The 19967-nt window shown below is 45.6% G+C and overlaps 1 protein-coding gene across 4 annotated transcripts in view; it reads right to left on the reverse strand.

The window, feature by feature from the left end:
• The window catches only part of LOC138453356 (glutathione S-transferase-like), an 812433-nt gene that overhangs the window by 355435 nt on the left and 437031 nt on the right, over window positions 1–19967 (reverse strand). For all 4 annotated transcript variants that reach the window (XM_069606105.1, XM_069606107.1, XM_069606109.1 and 1 more), the window contains one exon: window positions 5663–5795. In XM_069606105.1, the coding sequence (XP_069462206.1) occupies window positions 5663–5795 (133 nt within the window). The remainder of the gene's footprint in view (window positions 1–5662; window positions 5796–19967) is intronic.

Raw genomic sequence — 19967 nt, forward strand, 5'->3', positions numbered from 1 at the left:
TGCAAATAAAGAATGCGAAGGACAGTGCACAGATGAGGCCCACAAGTCGCACTGGAAGTATAAGGGTCTATTGTTTTTTGACCTTGAGACAGGGACCATGCAGAAAAAAATACATTTGAAGGGAGTGCGCAATAACGTGAGACGATAAGGCAGAAAATTCAGAAACTAGACCGAGTTTCAGTTTTAGGTCAGTATACGAAAAATCATTGTCAAGAGCACGGTCCGTTTTACAGATTGCATTACGAAGAGACACAATGGAAATTTCAAATATAATGTAAGTAAATCTTTACACGCTTTTATACCAGAATGAAGATTTAATGAATGGATGCATGAATAAATGAATGAATGAAGACTGTAAAAGATGTTAAAACTATTCGTAGTGGGCACATGTGCATGCTGGATCACTGGTGTCACCGATCTCGCTCCTTGGCCCAGCCACTTTTCCCTGCACCACGGGACTGTCTCTGTACCCTTCAGCCCCTTGTCCCGGCATTTACCTTGCACTTGCCAACAGCTGGCCCAATTATTTAAATTGTATTCAACTAACCACGTACAGCCCTTCCCCATGCGCGATCAGAAAGACACCTGGCCCAGTAGGATCGTTGTCTGTCTGCCCTTGTTCCCCACCTGCCTCGTCACGCCTAGAAACACTACGCGCGTTACAAATGCCATATCATATCATTCCTCATGCATATAGAGTGTCGTTTATCATTGTGTGTTGCCCTCGATTTATCTCGTTACTTTTTGCATTTATGTTAGAGAAGAACATACTCCATTGAACTACCCTTGCAAGCAGTTTCTGATCGGCCGTAATAAATGAAATGAGTAATATTAATGAAGTTCGGCTAGCGAGACTAATTATCTTTTATTTGTTTTCTTAACAGGTATTTGATCCCCTTCTGCAACTGCCACCTGTTTGAGGCACCGGCGGATGGATTCTTCAGCAGACACCTGCAGCTTCGTGTCAACAACTGGAGCACGATCACCATATTATGGGACGATCGCCAAGGGCCCACATGCCCTTACGCTGTACTAGTGGCTAGAAGTAACATAACGAACTTTAGGCTGGACTAGTGCCTAGTTGATGGAACAGCCTTGCGGTTCACCGTGCTTACAAAGTGATTCTTTTTACGAAAATGAACACCCTGTGTGCCATAATGGAACAGCGCGTAACTCAAGATTAAACTGAACAGTTATTGCGGATACAGATAAAAGAAAATAAATGGCTTTCGGAGTTCATATGCCAATTGATGAATATTCTCTAAACATTTAATGTCAAATAAATGTACTTTACCAAATGTACCGTGTTGCTGTTTCATTTTAAAGTACAGTTTCATATTCCGAATTGTGGCGCGCTGTGTTGTGAGTTGATCTGTGTTGGTTTCCGGGTTCTGTGTGGAGTCGCGCAGAAGACGACTGGGCGCGTTTGCCTACGCAGCACAGAAACGTCACGGAGAGAGGCGGGGAATATGAATGTTTTGATAATGTCAGGCTCAGGGGTGGGGGAATTGATTTAGTGCCGCAAAAGCAGGTCAGCCAGGGCGATCGGGGAAAAGATAGGATTATCAGGAAATGGCGGCTCCCAGGTGCTTGTTTTCGCGTGCGTTTAATGGACGAAAACTCGGGTATGGTCCATAGGAAAGTTTTCTAAAATCAACCCACTTAGCCTTAAAAAAAACATGGCCGACCCATAGGGACAATAACATTTTTTACTAGAGTATGCCTTTAAGTGTGAGGGCCAGACATCCTGTGTTGGAGTGTTTCCCTTTAGTTGTGTTAGGCAGGGAAATCGTCGTTAGAGTGGGCATAGTGAGGCGTTAAATAACGTGCGATTTAATAAAATGGCATATTTTGAACAATCATCCAAAAGTAGTCCACCTCGCATTGCGGACCCCTCACAACTAGGGAGTGCAAAACGCAGCACTGTGGGTTCAGTAACAGCTTGAAGTGAGTCGTGCATAGTTGAGCCAGTTCAAACAGTCTCTCTATGTGGTAAACAGGGTTAAGGCGGTTTCCTGGACTTTCCATTTGCCGAGTGATCCAGTCCAGGGCCTCATGAGCAAGGTGAGTACTTTCTTTGCTCTTCCCAGCCAAGAAGGTTTGTAGAGGGCACTTGTAGTTTTCTTTTTACTATCTCAAGTGATAAGGTCTCGGGTACCAGTGCCGCAGTTGTAGGACGTCTCCACACAGCAGTTTTACTCCAAACATGCTCTGTTAAGCTTTCCTCTTCCATGGTGCAGTCGGTCTTAAACTTTATGGGAAAGAACTTTGGAATAGATTGCATGCCCGTGAGATGTCCAGGTGAATCTTTGTCTCCAAGTCCTAAGATCTATCAACTAAAGGGAGCTCCTCATACCTTAGACGAGCAAAGTGCTACACTGGACTGGTTCACCACAAGCCTGTTCTAGGCAAATCCAGACTGATTTATCAAGGCTCCTTTGTCAGCTTATGTCATAACAAGGAAGTGGGTAGAAACGGGTAAGGCGTAATACATTTGGGGGGCCTTAGCAAAATCCAAAATGATGTGACACCCCTGGTCTGAACCACTCTCTATCTGCGTACATCAAAAGACCTCCAGTAACCAGTACCCTGGAGAGAACTAGCCATTGGACTGGGAGGGCTGGATTTGAAGTGCTAGTCCCCAGCTACATCCTATCCCTGGACAGACGTCCTGCTCTAGAGAGGAGATAAACACCCCCAAGAGAATCAAGAGAGAACTTTGAGACCAACACTCGTAGTGCTTGGGGGAAACCGTGCTGGTCCTACAAAGGTAACTGTCCACCATGCGGAAATTCACGACATCGAAGACTTGTGGCTGTATCTCAGGAGCCAACATGTCAAACCAGACATGGTTTATGTTTAGATGTTAGAATACCACCAGAACCTACAATGTACAGTTATTACTTTGGGAAGAAGGTGATTTCAAAGGTATCCATCTAAATGTTCGAATGAAAAAAAAAATGAAGAAGAAATGACTGAATTTAAGTACTTATATTTTTTGAAATTGTGGGACCTTTTTAATAAAAATATAGGTGTGGGTGGTGCAAGGGTATTAGTTAAGGTAGAGGGGTGAAGAGGTATGTGGGGGGTCTCCATGCCCTCAGAATTGTTAGAAAAGAAAACTAATTTCTCCTTCCACATTTTTTTATTTGATCATTTAATGGGAAACCGATTTCAAAGGCAACCCCCATCCCATTCCTTGATACAAAATCTTTGGGCTCCAGTAGGAATGTACATTATCTTTGAACAGTCTATGAACCTTATGAACAGTCTACAGTTTGCCCGGGGTGTGGTGCTGCAAAAGAGGACTTGTTGCATTTTGTTTTATTCTGCCCCCTCTATCATGATGTCAGAAAGAAAAAACACTGATTTGGGACATGTTCCACCCATCAGATGATAAACCACCGTGAACACACATGAGATATACTTGAAACAGACGTGACATGATATGGAATGCACGATTGATACAAGGCTAACTGCATTCTCGCCCCATGCCCAAGCTCCCTATGACACACTTCACACCTCTACACTTCGCTACATAATCTGATACAGACCACAATATGTAAGTCTAGATATGAAGACGGTTTGTTGTTGTGAACTTATCATAAGTATCAGCAGTAAAAAGTGGCAATTAAGATGCAATGAGTAAATGTAAATCATTAATACCAATAAAAATATTTTAAATTTAAAATTTTAAAATTAAAAAATGATGTCAGAAAGAAAGCCATTGTCCCGCTGCTTAAAGCTATGAATTTCTTGTTAGCTTCTCCGGCACCGATTTATCTCCTGCATCCAGAAATAATATCAGTTGCATGGAGTTGCCTGGAATTCTTGAGAAAATCTTGGTCAAAGGAAATAAATGCTAGAAAGCAAGATTTAACTCATTTTTTTTATTCAGAATTTTCTCTCTCCGTTTTAAACATTGGTTGCACATTGTGATTTTATATTGAGGGCAAGTTTTGATCTATATTTTTACCTTGAATTTGCTTGTGATTTTTGTACTGTTTGAGGATCATTTTTTTTTTTTTTTTTACATATTGATATATTGTTGTACTTGTGGTTTATGGATTGTCAATCCGAATATACTTTGATGATGCTGACATTACCTTTGACCTTCTCAGTTTGCTTTACAAGGCGGTTGCTGGGAGATGTCAAGAGACAGTCCCCAGCCGGGACACATGGAAACATTATGGATTCTGGCATGGAGCATAATGAAAGAGGTCTGATTATCAGGCCACTTTCAGAAACAGAATTACAAGCATCATTTAATTATTAAAAATTAAAAAAACTTAGGCTATTTAACTCTCGCAGATGGCATTCAATACAGTAACACAAGCTCATGCTCGCTGTACAAATATATGCCAGTAATCCCATGAAATAAGCACTCATATTGGCTTTGTCCATAATGCATGTAAAAAAAAAAAGCCACTAAGAAAACATCCAGGCTAGCTGTCAGTTCAGACCCCCAAAACCTCCACCCCATTGCTGCCGACTGCATTCTGGTTCACAATTATCACAGCCACAGCCAGCACCTGGTTCCTAAAGCCACAGACACATACAGGCAGACACACACTCTCCTGCAATCATACACACTCTGCTTTTGTTCTTGGGCTATGCAAACCAAAAGCAGGACCCAGAGAGGGAAATTGATTGACACTTCCGACTATGCGCGATTATGCTTCAACTGCGCTCAAGCACAAGGAAGGGAATGAGGCCCTGTAGACTTCCAGTATGTGCCAGAGATTGCTCCGGTGCTGTTCTGCAAAACAGAAAAGAAGCAATCGTCCTAGATCTCCAGATTTGTCCACTTTTAGACTTTGTTAATCAGGTGTAAGTTAGCATGGGCATCACTGATTTGCTCCATTGCATAGCTTTGTGAAACTAGACAGTAAGGTCAGGAATGGAGTACAGACATGTTAATCTAGAACATGAAAAGAATACTAACAAGGTAATCTTGAAATATGCATTAATAGCGAGTGCTTTTAGGTTTTGTTATCCCATTCTTAGCAAACAAGACTTTTGGATGCTGTAACTATATGGCATACTAAAGTAATAATTGTATTGAATAAGTGTCTTGAGTATAGTGTTATCGTCCAGGGTCCTCTCAATGCTTGAGTAGCAAATGTTTGCCAATAACTGACATCCCCCCAAAGTTTTTACTATGCTTTACAGATGGCATAGGACTCTTCATGCTTACATGCTGCTGTATGACTTCAATACTGTAGTGATTTCCTAGAATCTATGCACAGTTTCCCAAAGAGAAAAGGAGGACACCCAATTCTGAAAGAGACAGCAGAAATATTAGTCTCTAACTCCTCGCAAAGATCCCAGGTGGCAGGAACTGCCATCCATAATAAATCCAAATTGAGAAAAAGATCAGACGTTCCAACAAGCATTCCAAGTTGATTCAGTGATTTTAAAAAATCCTTGGAAGCAATTAAGAAAATCTGTGGCACCATATAAACATGTTGGCAGTGCAAAAGATGCAAACAATTCTTCGTTCCCACTGTAATTGTAGGTGGTCAACTGTATTTGCAAAGAGAAAGAGTAAAGTAACAAACACAAGGGATCCTAGTTAATTCACTAAACAGTGATCACATGTTAGTATTATTTACTAAAAGATAACCTTCACTTCAATGGTGACATAATTATGAAGACATACAGCACTCTTTCTTGTAGGTTCTTCCCATAAAGGTTGTACTTTGCTGCGATGTAGCTGAGAATAGCCCTCGTTTGTACCAGCTTCATTCCATCCATTTCGACCATTGGCACTTGTTGAAACAGCAAAACTCCATCTTTGAAAGAAGGCATTTGAAATGAATAGGATTTATTCAAAGACAGTCTCAGAAACTATCATGAATAGAATCACATGTAATACAACCACTCCCCTAAAACTGCAACAATAATCAGATGCAATCTAAAAAAAGACATTGAAAATCATCAATCATATTAGCATTTTAACGACTGATTTTAAATATAAGAGAAAATATTACCCAGTACATTTATGATTTTGCATTGAAAGATTGTCAACTTTAATAAATCTTCAGAGACCTCTCAAATATTATAATCCGAAAAACTAAATAGGATACATCAGAGTCATTAAGCAAACACACCGAATATTTTTATATATAGTACAGGTTCATGAAACTTATGACAGCAAATCATATCTAGACCCATAAAAGAGGGAGGATGTATAAGACAAAAACTTAAGCTCCTTCAGGAAAACGGGACATCACTGAGAAGCTTGGAATTTGGGGGAACAAGAATGAGTACTTTAGAAATTAAGTAACTCAGGGAGTTTTACATCATTGAAAGATCTGCTAAGTAGGCAGGTGCAACACAGAGCCACGAGCTTACACTTGTGCCAGTGGGATGGCTTTAATCTTAGAAAATTGCAATTTAATTTATCAATCCTAAAATCTAGAATCTAAATCTAGATAAACAGCATTAAGGAAAACATGGTGCCAAGTAAAGATACATGTAAAACATCAATGAGTAGTGTGAGGGGTCAGACATGAGAGGCAGACAAAAGGTTATATTATTCTCAAAATCAGACATTTTATTAAACAAAAATGGGTTAGAAAAATGCCTCTCTAGTCCTATTCTACATGGGAATTTCCTACCTCCAACTAAACTAAAAAGGAACGGTCAGGGTTGAGTAGTTAGTAACTAAAAAGCTGTGATTATGTCCAAATAGTCTAAGCTGACCCTCACACTAAAACAAAACATCAAAGGATGCAAGAACATGTCTTTCACTTGATATAAGCAAACAGTGTTCACAATCAAATATTAGGATGACTTCAACAGAAACAACATCCAAAGAAAGATCCTTGGATCCACAGGGTGTTTCCCTTCCCATGGACAGTTAGGTAGGATGGTAAAAGTGTCTCTTTATCCAACATTTCTTTTTGCGTCCTTATGCTGGACACACAAAGTTCTTGTTCAAGTGATGAATGGCATAAAAGTCTTTATTTAACTTGGTCAAACAATTTCCAAGGCAGCTACACTTCACCTTGATGAAGCAATAATTTTCACAACCGCTTTTATTTAACTTGGTCAAACAATACATTCCAGGCCAGTCTGTCTTTAGGTCTTGTGATAACCTTTGCATATTTCCTGGTATACTCCCATGACAAGTATCTTCCCACAATGTCTGAATGTGTATGCAAAATATAATTTGTATACAACTTAAGGTGTCTGGCACTTCTGCTTGCCTGGACTTTTGGTTTACTGTTCTTTCATCTTTATCACAGTAGCATTTTTCCTGCGGTGCTGGACATATTTGCCCATGGTAATACTTGCTTTAGTTTCGCCCACGTTGGCATCTCATGCACCTGTACTGCGTTGTTTGCTGTTGCACTTTGTCTCGCCAGCATTCAAACATTCTGGTCAGATATTTGGAATAGGATTGGACTTTATTTGCATTCAACCACTTTTGGGTATTGTGAGAAACCAGAAGGTGTCTCACCCACTAGTCCCTGGGGACACAGCCATCGTTTTTGGATCCAGTTTCTGGGGGTGGACCAGTGTGGGAGGATCACCTGGGTGAGAGGTCTTCAGGGAGTGGGGGGTGTGACACCGGATGGCGAGACGCGGTATCCCCACCGTAACACCTTTAGCCCATCCTACCAGGTAGGATACGTGGGAACTTTATCCCCTGCCTTCCCTTCAGGAACACTTTCAAATGGACAGCCCACTCTGGGAGAAAACAGATTCACACCCGAGCAGTGTACCTTACATGTCCCAATGCTAAGGTCAAGCAATTACTGACAAATCACTCACACCTGGCTTCCATTAAACTTCCCCCACACGGATAAAAGGCGGAGCATGAGAGCACACCGAGCAAGGTAATGCACACAAAGGAATAATAAGTTTCTGACAGCAGCTGAACGAGGGAAGACAGAAAGAGGAGGGAGATACCCTTCACCTTTTCGGCAAGAAACAGTTACTTTCCAGACCCTGCGAATTAGAAAACATAAGGCCCGGAAACCAAACTGCAGAAGCTTGTATTGTGCGTCAGAGGTACCCGGCCCTCCTGCACAGCTGAGGTACCGCTGTGGTACCGTCCTTGGCTCCAAGATTAAAGTAGCGCCTGAGAGATCACCACCGCTGGTGAGTTGGAGAAACCAATAAAATACCGGTCTGTGTTGAAGTCAAGGTTGCAAGCGCCAACATTGTATGAAGAGCTCAAGAACAAAGATTGAAACGCGTGTAATGAAAGACGTGAGGAAAGCTTAATGGCTGATGGATGTTTGAACATTTACAGAAGAACGATACAATACCAATGACAGAGTGGTCCGGCGCCACATGGGTGCTCAATCAAAAGATCTCTGTAAAAGTAATCAGCCAAGAAGTGGCAAAGACAAAAGAATATTGTGTGAAGTGAATTGAAAAGGTCCTGCGGCGGTCTAAGCAAAAACCATTGCATCTTTGATTTTGATGTCAAGAGGAAAACGTAGAAAGTGAGATTGCATGATCCGAGACCGAACGAGGGAGACCAAATTTGAATATTGTGCAAAAACGATCCGAGCCCGAATGAGGAGATCCATGGTCCGAGCCCGAATGAGGGAGACCATTTGTGAACATTGTGGTAAAAAGGGGTCCAAGCCTGAAGTAGGGAGACCCATGATTAATATTGGAAACAAGAACGTGTACATGTGAAAATCCTGATAAGAAAGGAACTTTGGTGCTTGCTTGTTACGACAGGCCCTCTGCAGTAAGAGAAGCTATTGGAAAGGAGGCTTTGGCAAAAAAAGCCATGTTATCTATGCTTTGAACTGTATCCTCATGGCAGAGAAGTCAGTGTGTTTTCGAGGCTCGAATGTGCCACCTTGCCCCATGCTGAAAATACGGGGAAGGGGACCAACTGCTCAACTATCCTCACATATTATTTCTTAAACACTTTTCTTTTTGTATATGCAATTGTCCCACGCCATTTTGTATTTAGAAGTAAGGACTGGCAATAGGTTTATTAGTATAGGCTCTTAAATTTTGACAGACACTACTAGGACTGCGTTATTATTTGATGGTCGTAGCCTGCTCCATCTTTAGATTTAGGTTTAGATAAGCGTTCAACCAACCCATTCAAGTTCAATAAACACCCTTCAAATGTGATCACTTGTGTCTGTATTTGCAAACTTGTAACATTAAGTAATTTGTTCACACGCATGTCGGTACGCCCTGGAGTCCCCCACAACCTTGGCCAGACTAACCGGTCGTTCACGTTGTCCCCGACTCTTGATGTGCCTTTGCACCAAAGCCTCTTTGCTGGATGGGCTTCCCACGCGGTGCAGACGTTCCCCCAGCGTGTTCTGCAGCTCTGCAATCTCTCGCTGAATTCCCCCTGTGGCTTGGACCAGAGACCACTGCTTGCTGGCACAACTGCACTTCCAGGATCTCTGTTGCAGCTTCCAGTTCTTCCTAGGTCCCTCAGGTGTGCCTGCTGTGTCTCTTCTCCTCTCTCACCATGCCGATAAGTGAGCCTCCTGTTCTTAAGCCGCTGCCAGGCTTTGGACGTTTTCTCTCTTGCTGCTCTCCCCTGCACGGTTCTGTCTCGCATTGTCTTTGCCATTTTTAAATATTGCGCGCATCTAAGGCGCAGCAAGACAACTAGCTTGTGCATTAGGCTTCAGGCTTCTCTTGATCGGCATAGCCTCCTTTCTCCTCTTCTGCGTCTCAGTACTTGCTGTTTTATGGGAAATTAAGTCCATAGCTGCTATTGGGTTTCCTGGGTGTTGTAGTCTTCCAAAAAGCCATATCAAACCCAGAATGTGTAATACATGAGTTATGAATGGCTGAGTCATAAATACAGGTTTTACTACAGGGATTTAGAGAAAAGGTTTTCTGACATTCATTACAGGTGGGCACTGTTAAGTGACAAGCCATTAAAGACTTGAGCATTAGAAAGTCTTTGGCAAAGGAGAGGGGGTAAATACGGAGTCACCACCTCCCCGGGTAGTTGTCTCCTCCCATGTGATCCTCCCTCATATAGCTGCATCCAAAGTCCAGATCAGGTAGCACCTGCCGTCCCCTGATCACATGGGAGAAGGTCATCAAAGGGGAGTCAGTGATGAGTCCCCTCGATTCATCACAGTAGTGAGTTGCCAAACTCAAAGTTGTAGTACAGTACATAAACATTCTAAAAGATAAACCCATGACTCTTGAGGCAACAGCCAAAGTCCTAAAGAAGAACAAGTTACTTTCTTACCTGGTAACATTCTTACGATGGGATGTTCCTCCGACGTATTCCACATCATTGACATTGATTATTACAGCTGTGCTGCTTCGGATAACTTTCTGCGTAGGCGTCCTGCGTCAATGAGCTCCCACGAGGACCTCCTCCAACGGCCGACGTCACCAGATGTTATATGTAGGATGCACGACGCCCGTAGCCTCAGTTGTAGTTTTTTCCCCCAGAACGTGTGGCACCAATCTTCTGCCAGCCTTACCACAGAAAGCCTTGCTGAAATGGAAGCTGCAATCGCAAAAGAAATTCTGTAGCAGGGCAGGTATGGAGGGTACGGAGTGGAATACGTCAGAGGAACATCCCATCGAAAGAATGTTACCAGGTAAGAAAGTAACTTGTTCTTCGAGGGGATTGTGTCCTCCGACGTATTCCACATCTTTGACAGACTCCCAAAGCAATGCCAACATAAGGAGGTGGGAAAAGAATTTAGAAATTTTAGATTGCCCAATCAAATTGCAGAATAGAGGACTGCCTTGCCAAAGGCCAAATCTTGCCCATGGATAGAGTCCATGGAATAATGTTTCACAAAAGTATGGACAGAGGCTAATGTGGCCGCTTTGCAAATATTGCGAATCGGAACACCCCTCTTTAGTGCAGTGGAGGCAGCCATACCACTAGTAGAATGGGCCCATAAACCTACAGGAGGGTCCTTCCCCACTAAACGATAACATTCATAGCGTCAAAATGGTAAATCTAGACAATGTCTGCTTAGAAACAGCCGGACCTAAACGCCTTCCAGCGTAACCAATAAAGAGCTGATCGTCCACTCTGACCCGGGACATCCATGAGAGATAGAAACTCAAAGCTCTCCTGGGATCCAACCTATTGAACCTCTCCTCTTCCTTACCAGGTTGTGGAGGAGGATAGAATGCCGGAAGAATTACCTTCTGGCTCAGATGGAATTCCGACACAACCTTCGGAAGAAAGGAAGGCCGTACCCTAAGGACAACCATGTCCTTATGGAACACAGTGGAGGGTGGTTTGGCGGAAAGTGCCTGCAAATCACTCACTCACTCACTCTTTGTGCGGAAGTAACCGCAACTAAAAATACAGTTTTAAAGGACAACAGTCTCAATGGACAAGAATGTAAGGGCTCAAACGGAGATCCCATCAGGAACTTTAAAACCAAATTCAAATCCCATCCAGGCACCTGGAAAGGCGACGGTGGAAACACATGATTTAGCCCTTTCAGGGACTGGGAAATCAAAGGGATTTTAAAATAAGAACATTCCTCAGAGGAGCGCTTAAACATGGACAGCATCGCCAGGTAACCCTTAATAGTACCTCCTTGCAGGCCCTTGTGGGCTAGAGAAAGCAAAAAAGACAAAACCAAAGGAATGGAACATTGGAAAGGATCCACATTCTGTAGCCTGCACCAGTCGCAGAACTTCTTCCAACGGCAACTGTACAGGGATTTCGTTGCGGGCCTTCTGGCCGAACGCAACACCTCCATCATGTCTTCAGGGAGGTCCCAATCCTTATATCTCAGCCTTTCAGATACCAAGCATGAAGACTGAGAGACTTGACCTCTGGATGGAGAACTCGCCCCCCCTCCTGTGAGAGCAGATTGTCTCGGTAGGGAAGATGACGTGGAGGGCAGATGGACATGTCTAGAAGGTCCAGGTACCACGCTCTCCTGGCCCATGCCGGAGCAATGAGGATCATCCGGGAACCGCACCTCCGCAATACCTGCGGAATGCCGGGGACTGGAGGGAACGCGTACAGCAGTGGGAAGGACCACTCCACTACGAACGCGTCCCGTAAGGCTCCTCTTGGAGGAAATTGCCGCAAGCAGAATCTTTCGCACTTAAGGTCGACACTGGTGGCGAAGAGATCCACTTGTGGGGTTCCCCAAAGGGCGAAGATCTCCAAAAGAACTTCATGAGGCAGCTCACACTCGTGACGAGACTGTGCTCTGCCTGCTCAGAGCATCCGCCGCTGCGTTTTCGTCTCCGGGCAGATGAACTGCCGAGATCGAAATTTCCTGCTGGATGGCCCAAAACCAGAGCTGCATCGCCTCTCTGCACAGTGGGAGTGACCCTGTCCCCCCTTTTTGTTGAGGTAGTGCATGGCCACTGTATCATCCGTCATAATCAGGACATTCTTCCCCCGCACAGATGGCAGAAAAGCCTTCAGGGCTAGCCTGACAGACCGCAGCTGTAACAGATTGATGTGGAGTCTGCACTCTGATGGAGACCAACGACCGCTGGCTGTCAACTCGTTGGAATGAGCTCCCCAACCCGTGAGGCAGGGGCGTTGCTAGGGGGGGGCTAAGGGGGCTATAGCCCCGGATCTTTTGGTTGTAGCCCCAGATAGAATCTCAGGAGCTACAGCCAAAAGACTAGCTAGCCCCCAGTCCCAACAGTTCCGACATAAGCTTAGCCCCGGGCCTTTTCCAGACCTAGCAACTCCCCTGCCGTGAGGGATGCGTCCGTCACAATCGTCACCTCCGGCCATGGTTGCCAAAACAGAGCCCCTTTGAACAGATTTCTTTCGACGGCCCACCACAGAAGGTCCTAGGTGACCGAGGGCGGAATCTGAACGGGGTCCGACATCCTGCCGGAGAAATGCGACCACTACATCTTGAGTGCCCACTGCAGAGATCTCATCCGCAGCCTGGCCTCTGGCACCAGTAGAATGCAGGATGCCATGAGGCCGAGCAATCTCAAGAACTCGAACGCCGGGAGACTCTGGGCACGTTGAAATTTCCACCATCTGCAGAATGTGGTGAGCCCTCACCTGGGGAGGCGAACACTGCCCCAGGGATGTGTCTAGCACTACCCCGATGTACTGGAGCCGCTGGGTAGGTGTCACATGAGACTTCTTTAAGTTGAGGGAGAAGCCCAGCTTGTGAAGGGAGTGGCAGGTGACGTACAGATGATCCAAGACTTGCTTGGGAGAGCGTGCCCTGATCAACCAATCGTCCAGGTAAGGGTAGACGTGAATCCCTCCTTTCCTGAGATGCGCTGCCCCCACCACCATCAGCTTGGTGAAGACCCTCGGGCGGAGGTCAATCCGAACGGCAGGACCCGAAACTGAAAATGAGAGTCGCCAACCGCAAACCTCAGGTACTTCCTGTGCTTGGGATGAATCGGCACATGAAAGTAAGCATCCTTGAGGTCGAGAGACACCAACCAGTCCTGAAGTTGAAGGGCCTGGAGGACTTGAGAGAGAGTAACCATCTTGAACTTGTCCTTCCTGAGGAGCTTGTTCACACCACGCAAGTCCATGATGGGTCTCGATCCCCTGTCTTTTTTCGGGATAAAAAAATATGGGGAATACCATCCCATGTTCCTCTCCGCTACAGGCACCAGTTCTATGGCGCCTTTCCCCAGCAGGGATTTGATTTCCTGCGCAAGGAGCGGATCCGGATTCTTCAAAGAGAACTTCCCCGGTGGATTGTCATGAGGCCTCTGCTGGAAAGGAAGACAGTAGCCGTGGGCTATGATCTCCAGAACCCACACATCTAAAGTAATGGCACGCCATTCTACAAGATGCTGCGCCAGCCTTCCACCAACCGGCGAACCATGGGACATGGCCTCATGACTGAGCGGAAGCGGCTGCGTCAGTGCCTGAGGGCAAAGAGGCAACTGCCTGAGCGGCTTTGGCACCTCGAGTACCTTGTTTTCCTCCTCTGGTACTCCTACGTTTGCCCCTTTGACTGGCAGCTCCCATTCTCATCGATCTACCAAAGGAAGAGTAGTATCAAAAGGAACCTCCCCTCCATTGCTGTCCCCTATGACGAAAAGGCAGAGGTTGACGTACTGCAGCGCTCAACGACTTCGCTGCAGCTTTGGAGGTCTGCAACCTCTCAAGGCACTCGTCATCCTTGCTGCCAAAAAGATGGACACCATCAAAGGGCATGTTGAGAAGCCGGGACTGTACATCAGGAGCAAACCCCAACTTCCGCAACCACGCAAACCTGTGCATCATGGTGCTCGCCACCATGACCTGCTGACACAGTCTGCCACGTCCAGACCCGACTGAACGGATTCACACATGGCATCCTTGCCATCCTGAACGAGGGCAAGAAAACCATCCCGTTCCTCCCCTTCAGGAATATGTTCAGCCGCCAAAGATACAAAATTCCACAGAGTGTGCGTGAATCTTGCAAGGGCACAAACGGAGTTGGCTGCTTTTAAAGCCATACCCCCAGAAGAAAATACCTTCTTCGCCCAACCGTCAAAGCGTTTGTCGTCCCTATCAGGAGGGATTGTAGGGTACGCCGCCTGCTTTGCTGGGGCCGTAGCTGCCTGTACCACCAAACTCTCCAGACTGGGGTGCGTAGACAAGTAACAGGGGTCGCCACTGGCTGGACGGTATTTTTTTCAGTAACAACCTTTTTACAGCCGGAAGACTCTCCGGAGCATTCCAAGCTGCTGCCACCCTTCTTTGTAAGGCCATATGAAATGGCAACACCGCGTCAGTGGGTGGACCTTGGTCAAGGATATCTGTCAGGTCATCCTGCAGAAAATCCACAGGTGGAGCAGACCACCCCAGATACTCCGGCACCCTCGACATGGGGCACCTGTACGAGGAGTCAGCATGTGTACCAGGCTCAGGCCTGCCAAACTCAACCTCCGGGGAGGTATCAAGACCACTTGCATCATGTAAAGATTGACAAAGGTCTTCCGATTGGCTATGACCAGACAACAGGTCATCAGGAACCTCAGGAGGCACCTCTTCCTCAGACCCTTCCTCAACCTCTGAAATTTACTCCAAGGGTTGGAACAAGTCCACCCTGGGAGGAGGAACAGAGTATGGGTCGAGTATAGGCCGCACAGACTTGCTGAGCGCCTTCCTAGGAGCTTCCACAGCTCTCCGGGGTACCTCCGGCAAAAATTCTCCAAAAGGCGTCGAGGGCGCCGATGGGAGTGGCATCGACGTCGACCGAGGCGCCGACGACTTCGACAGCGGCTTTGAGGCCGGAGCCCCGAGCGCGTCCTTCGACTGCCTCGGCGCCAATGGCGTTGATGGCTTCCTCGGAGTCGGAGCCTCGAGAAATTCCCTCGACGGACATGGCGCAGACGGCATCGATGCCTTCTTTGAAGGCCTCACAGGCTCCAACGGTCTCGAGGACCGGGAACTGGAGCGGGCACGATGGCGATCCTCCTTGTCCGACCGGGACCTCGAAGGTTCCCGGTGATCACGCTGACCGCCCAAGCCCAAAGGTGTGCAAGCGGTGGCTCCAGAGCATTCCGTGCCAGCTTCTCTCGAAGGCGCGGCCGGAACGGTGCCCTCCGACTCAAAAATCGCCATCATCTCCTTACGGAAGGTGACCCATTCTGCCGAAGATGAATGCTTGGTGGGACAAGCAACCTGCCGTCTGGCGGAGTCCTCAGATGAGGACGGGGAAGGTGACCGATGATGGCGCTTCCGTGCATGCCTAGAAGAGGCCGAGGAATGGCAGGACCCACTCCTGGAACGAGACCCCCTGGATTTACGCCGACGCAGAGAGTTGCCCCTCGAATTGTCGGTCGAAAGTCCACTGGACTTCGACTTACGGGGTTTGGAAACCTTACCCGCCAACAGCTTCTTCTTCCGCTCCCGCAAGGCCTTCGACATCAAAGACTGGCATTCGTCATAGTCATCAGTGGTGTGGCTCTCACCGAGGCACCAAAGGCAGACGTCGTGCGGGTCCGTCAGAGTCCCGACACTTCTTGAAGCCCGACTTCGGGGTAGCAGAAGACAAAGACCTATTTCCGTTTAACACAATGATATTCGAAGAACCGATTCACAAGAGAACCGCGGCGCGCCAAGATTTAGAAGCGAACACGTTCGCAGAAAAACGGAACTGAGGTTACGGGCGTCGTGCGTCCTACATATAACATCTGGTGACATCGGCCGTCGGAGGTGGTCCTCGAGGGAGCGTATCGACGTCATCGACGCAGGACGCCTAAGCCGAAAAAGTTTTCCGAAGCAGCACAGCTGTGGGAATCAATGTCAAAGATGTGGAATACGTCGGAGGATACAATCCCCTCGAAAAGCAGTATACTGAACAGACTTACTCCCACAAAACATGCAAATTATCCACCCCAAAATAAAAACTAGAGTAAAACTATTCCCAACAAAAAAATGCAAACGGGCCCTTCCTGATTCTTCTAGGGCACAAAGCGCCACTGATGTATAACTATCAGGAGTACCAGCGGAACAGTGTCTCAGGAAGGTTCTCGAATATAAATGTCAAATTTGAAGAGGAACTAAAGTAAACATTTATCTTTTAATTTGAATGAATAACTAGGTGAAAAGAAACATGGATTTTAGAAAGATTCATTTTAGTGTCAAATGATAAGCTTTAATAATCTTTAAAAAGAAAAAAGACGCTGCTCTCACTAGGACTGGGAAGACCTGTAAACAACTAAATGTACCTGGAACTTCACCATGTAAGCAAAAGAGGCTACTAACCGAAAGAGAAAAATATTGGCATTATTAATGGCCATCTTCCTCATAATAGATTTACCCGGCGTAACACTGACATTTTCCAATTAGCCGCTGAGGGTTTATCACATGATCCTTCATGGATTTACTATTTTCTAACTAAAAACCAAGAAAGCTTGCAGCAACAATGCTGAACAGACATCCAGTCTTGAAACAAAGCCTCCAGTTTCCCCATTTCATCACAACAAAAACAGTTTTAGTTGGAATTTTAAATTTAAATTAGTGGCCACCATCCAGGATTCAATTAAAGCCAGGTAAACTATACGGTATTGCCATTTCTGGTTATTACAAAAGTATATTTTTTCATGCTTTTTATATATCTGGATATATAAAGAGAAAAATATGTAGGGAGGTCACAAAAAGAATTACACAATATCTTTATCGTTAGTGAGTCCCACCATCATCTTGGGTTTGGGGAGTAAACAGACAGCAGAGCGAGAAGACTTAGTAATCCCAGTGTAGCTTCTACCAGAGGAAATCATAAAAATCATGGGTAATGCTCTAGGTGAAATACAGTTGTTTTGTTGCTGTTACACACAGGTATGCCAGTGTTAAAAGAAAAAGTCCTTTTATGAACAGATGTCCCAGAGTTGGATCGATGGCTATGGGAAGGAGACCATGATCTGTAATTATACAGAGTTCGCGTCCACGGAGGACTATTGGGGTCAGTAGATGCATAAATGGTAAAACCAGGACATCTGGGAACACTTGTTATGGCCAGCAGTCTTTCATCCATGATAAAGCAACTCTAAGCCTTAGCCACTACAAGATAATGTTTTCAGACTGGTTTGCCGGGTGCTTGCTTACCCAAATCAGGAGATGACAGAAGCAAGAATCAGAAGCCTTGGAAAAAGTAATCAGAAGTTGTATGTCATGTAGCTCTAAGGAAAGAAATGGGAAACTAGCACCAGCCTACCGTGAGGGAAAGCCTGTTCAAAAGGGGAAAAAGGTACGTGATGAAGTTAGGTCCCTGACTCCATTGTAAGGTCAGGAAGGGTATCTGCAGCACAAAAGGCCAGGCCACCAGCGTACTGTCAGTCACAGACTTCTCAGCTGAAGTACAGGTTAGGAGCTGCAAAATCCACCTCCACCCAAGCTATGGTTCTGCCAAAACCAAACTAAAGGGAATCCTGAACTTGCACAGAAATCGGAGCTGAAGCTTATTAGGGATGCCCCTTTCCCCAACGGCTGGATGTAATCTAAAGGCCATTATAGCATGGCAGGTAGGAACCCTGTTGGCTCTGGCAATGCTTCTGGTAGCATGCTTTTGATGAACCCCACGAGATGAAGAAAGAAGTGGGCAGGTAGAACTGACTAAGTTCTATTAAAGGAAGTCAAATGAATAGGAATCAGGCAGGAACCTGTATGTCAGGGTGCCCTGCAATGAGGAGTGAGAACACCAGAAAGCAGAAAGCAGCGAGGATCCCTACTGGGATCCCCATGCACATGTGGGTATCTGAATGAGTGATTCTCAAGAGTTCACTTGCACAAAGAAGGGCAGAGATGGAGATAGTGCTTCTGCAGATGCAGACCAAGAGCATCGCCAGGGAGCAGAGGGCTGGTAGAAAGACAGGACTTCCACCGACATGAAAATCGATGCCAGGTAAACTCATAGCACTAAAGAGCCACAAGAGATAGGATGGATAAATACTGAAACCCAATTAGTCAAACAGCAGATCCCAAATTCAAACTACAGAAGAAACAACCAATCAAAGACAGCGTGACTATAACAGAATTGGGGTGAGAGCTATTAAAGCCATTTGAATGGGCATCACAGGGCACTAAATTCCAGGGAGCAGCAGAGTGGTAATAGCCAAAAGAGTAGATTAGAGCATTGCAGGCTGGATAGAGCCAACATCAGACCAAAGCATTGTAGGCTACAGAGCCCTGAGCAGACCATAGCAACGAGAGCCAGAGTGCAGAAGGCACTACCAGTACCAAGAAGAGCAGAAAAACAAAGGCAGAGGCAAGAACAAAGGGTGTAACACTGGACCTATGACAAGTGGGAGAAATGTCCTAGAGGGCAGTCAGTCATCTGGGGAGGTGAACCCAACCGCTGTGGCGAGGACTGAGGAGGGCTCCCACAACCTGGACATGATCTTTGCTGCTCCCTGGACAGAAGCGGAAACTGCCATCTTGAATGTGATAGCATATTACCTGCAGAGAAAAATACTTGCCAGTGAGGAGTGTACCATATCCCTTAATGAGCGTGAGAGGGCAGACTAACACTTACTAGTGAACTGGTGCAATATAACCTCAACTGAAAATTTCATTCAGTAACGCCAATCTTAAGATCCTTATGTTGGCTTCCCTTACTGGCCCTGATTCTTTTTAAATTGGGATGTCTGACCTTTAAAGCTCTTGGTTATGCTGCTTATATTTCTGAAAAAGTGTATTTAAGGCAGAAATGATAATTCCTAAAATAAAGATAAGCTGCCACTTTTCACCCCAAAGGCAAAAAAGCACTGACAAAAAAACAGGCATTTTCGATTGCTGCCCCAACATTTTGGAATTCTCTTACAATTCACATATGTAAAGGTGATTATTTTCAAATGTATTTATTGGCATTTCTTAAGGTTACAAGAGTGGCATGTCTTGGTCAACATGCTACGACATTAAGCATTGCAGGTGATATATGACAGAACAATAACGTAAAATCAACATTAACTGTCTCCGTGTGCATGATGATATAGCTCAGTATGAGAGGGACAAGTATGGGGGAAAGCATGAGGGGTAAGGGGGGGTGGTCCAATTCGGATTCGGGGAATGACCCGTTACAGGTGCATCTGTGGGTGATGAGTTTCAATAACAATGGAGCGGCTTTGTTCAAGGGGGTTTATCATCAGAGGGATGAAACATACTCCACGTTGGTGCTTTCCATGCGTCCAGCATCACACTTGCATCATCAGGAGTTCTAGCGACACTATCCTCCCAAGTTTTGGTTTCAGCTCCCACCCAGCATTCTAGCTCTCCATACCATGTGTTGTATTGTGGGCCATTAGGTTGTTTCCATGCCATTGCAATGGTCCTTTTGGTTAGTACACACGCAATGCCCATAAATTTCACAGTGTGTTTAATTTTTGCTAGTCTAGGATAAGTTCCTAAAAGGCATTAATTGGGGAACCATTCCTATCGGGACATGCCTGCACTCCTGCACGTCTGTTCCACCTCAGCCCAAAGACGCAGCACCTTGGTGCATTCCCAAATCATATGTAAAAGATCTGCCTCGTCAGCGTTACACCAAGTGCAATTAGGATGAACTTGCTGTTGAACTTCGCCATTC

The sequence above is a fragment of the Ambystoma mexicanum genome, chromosome 4p, assembly GCF_040938575.1.
Source record: "Ambystoma mexicanum isolate Mex_15411 chromosome 4p, UKY_AmexF1_1, whole genome shotgun sequence".
NCBI classification, from domain to species: Eukaryota; Metazoa; Chordata; class Amphibia; order Caudata; family Ambystomatidae; genus Ambystoma; species Ambystoma mexicanum.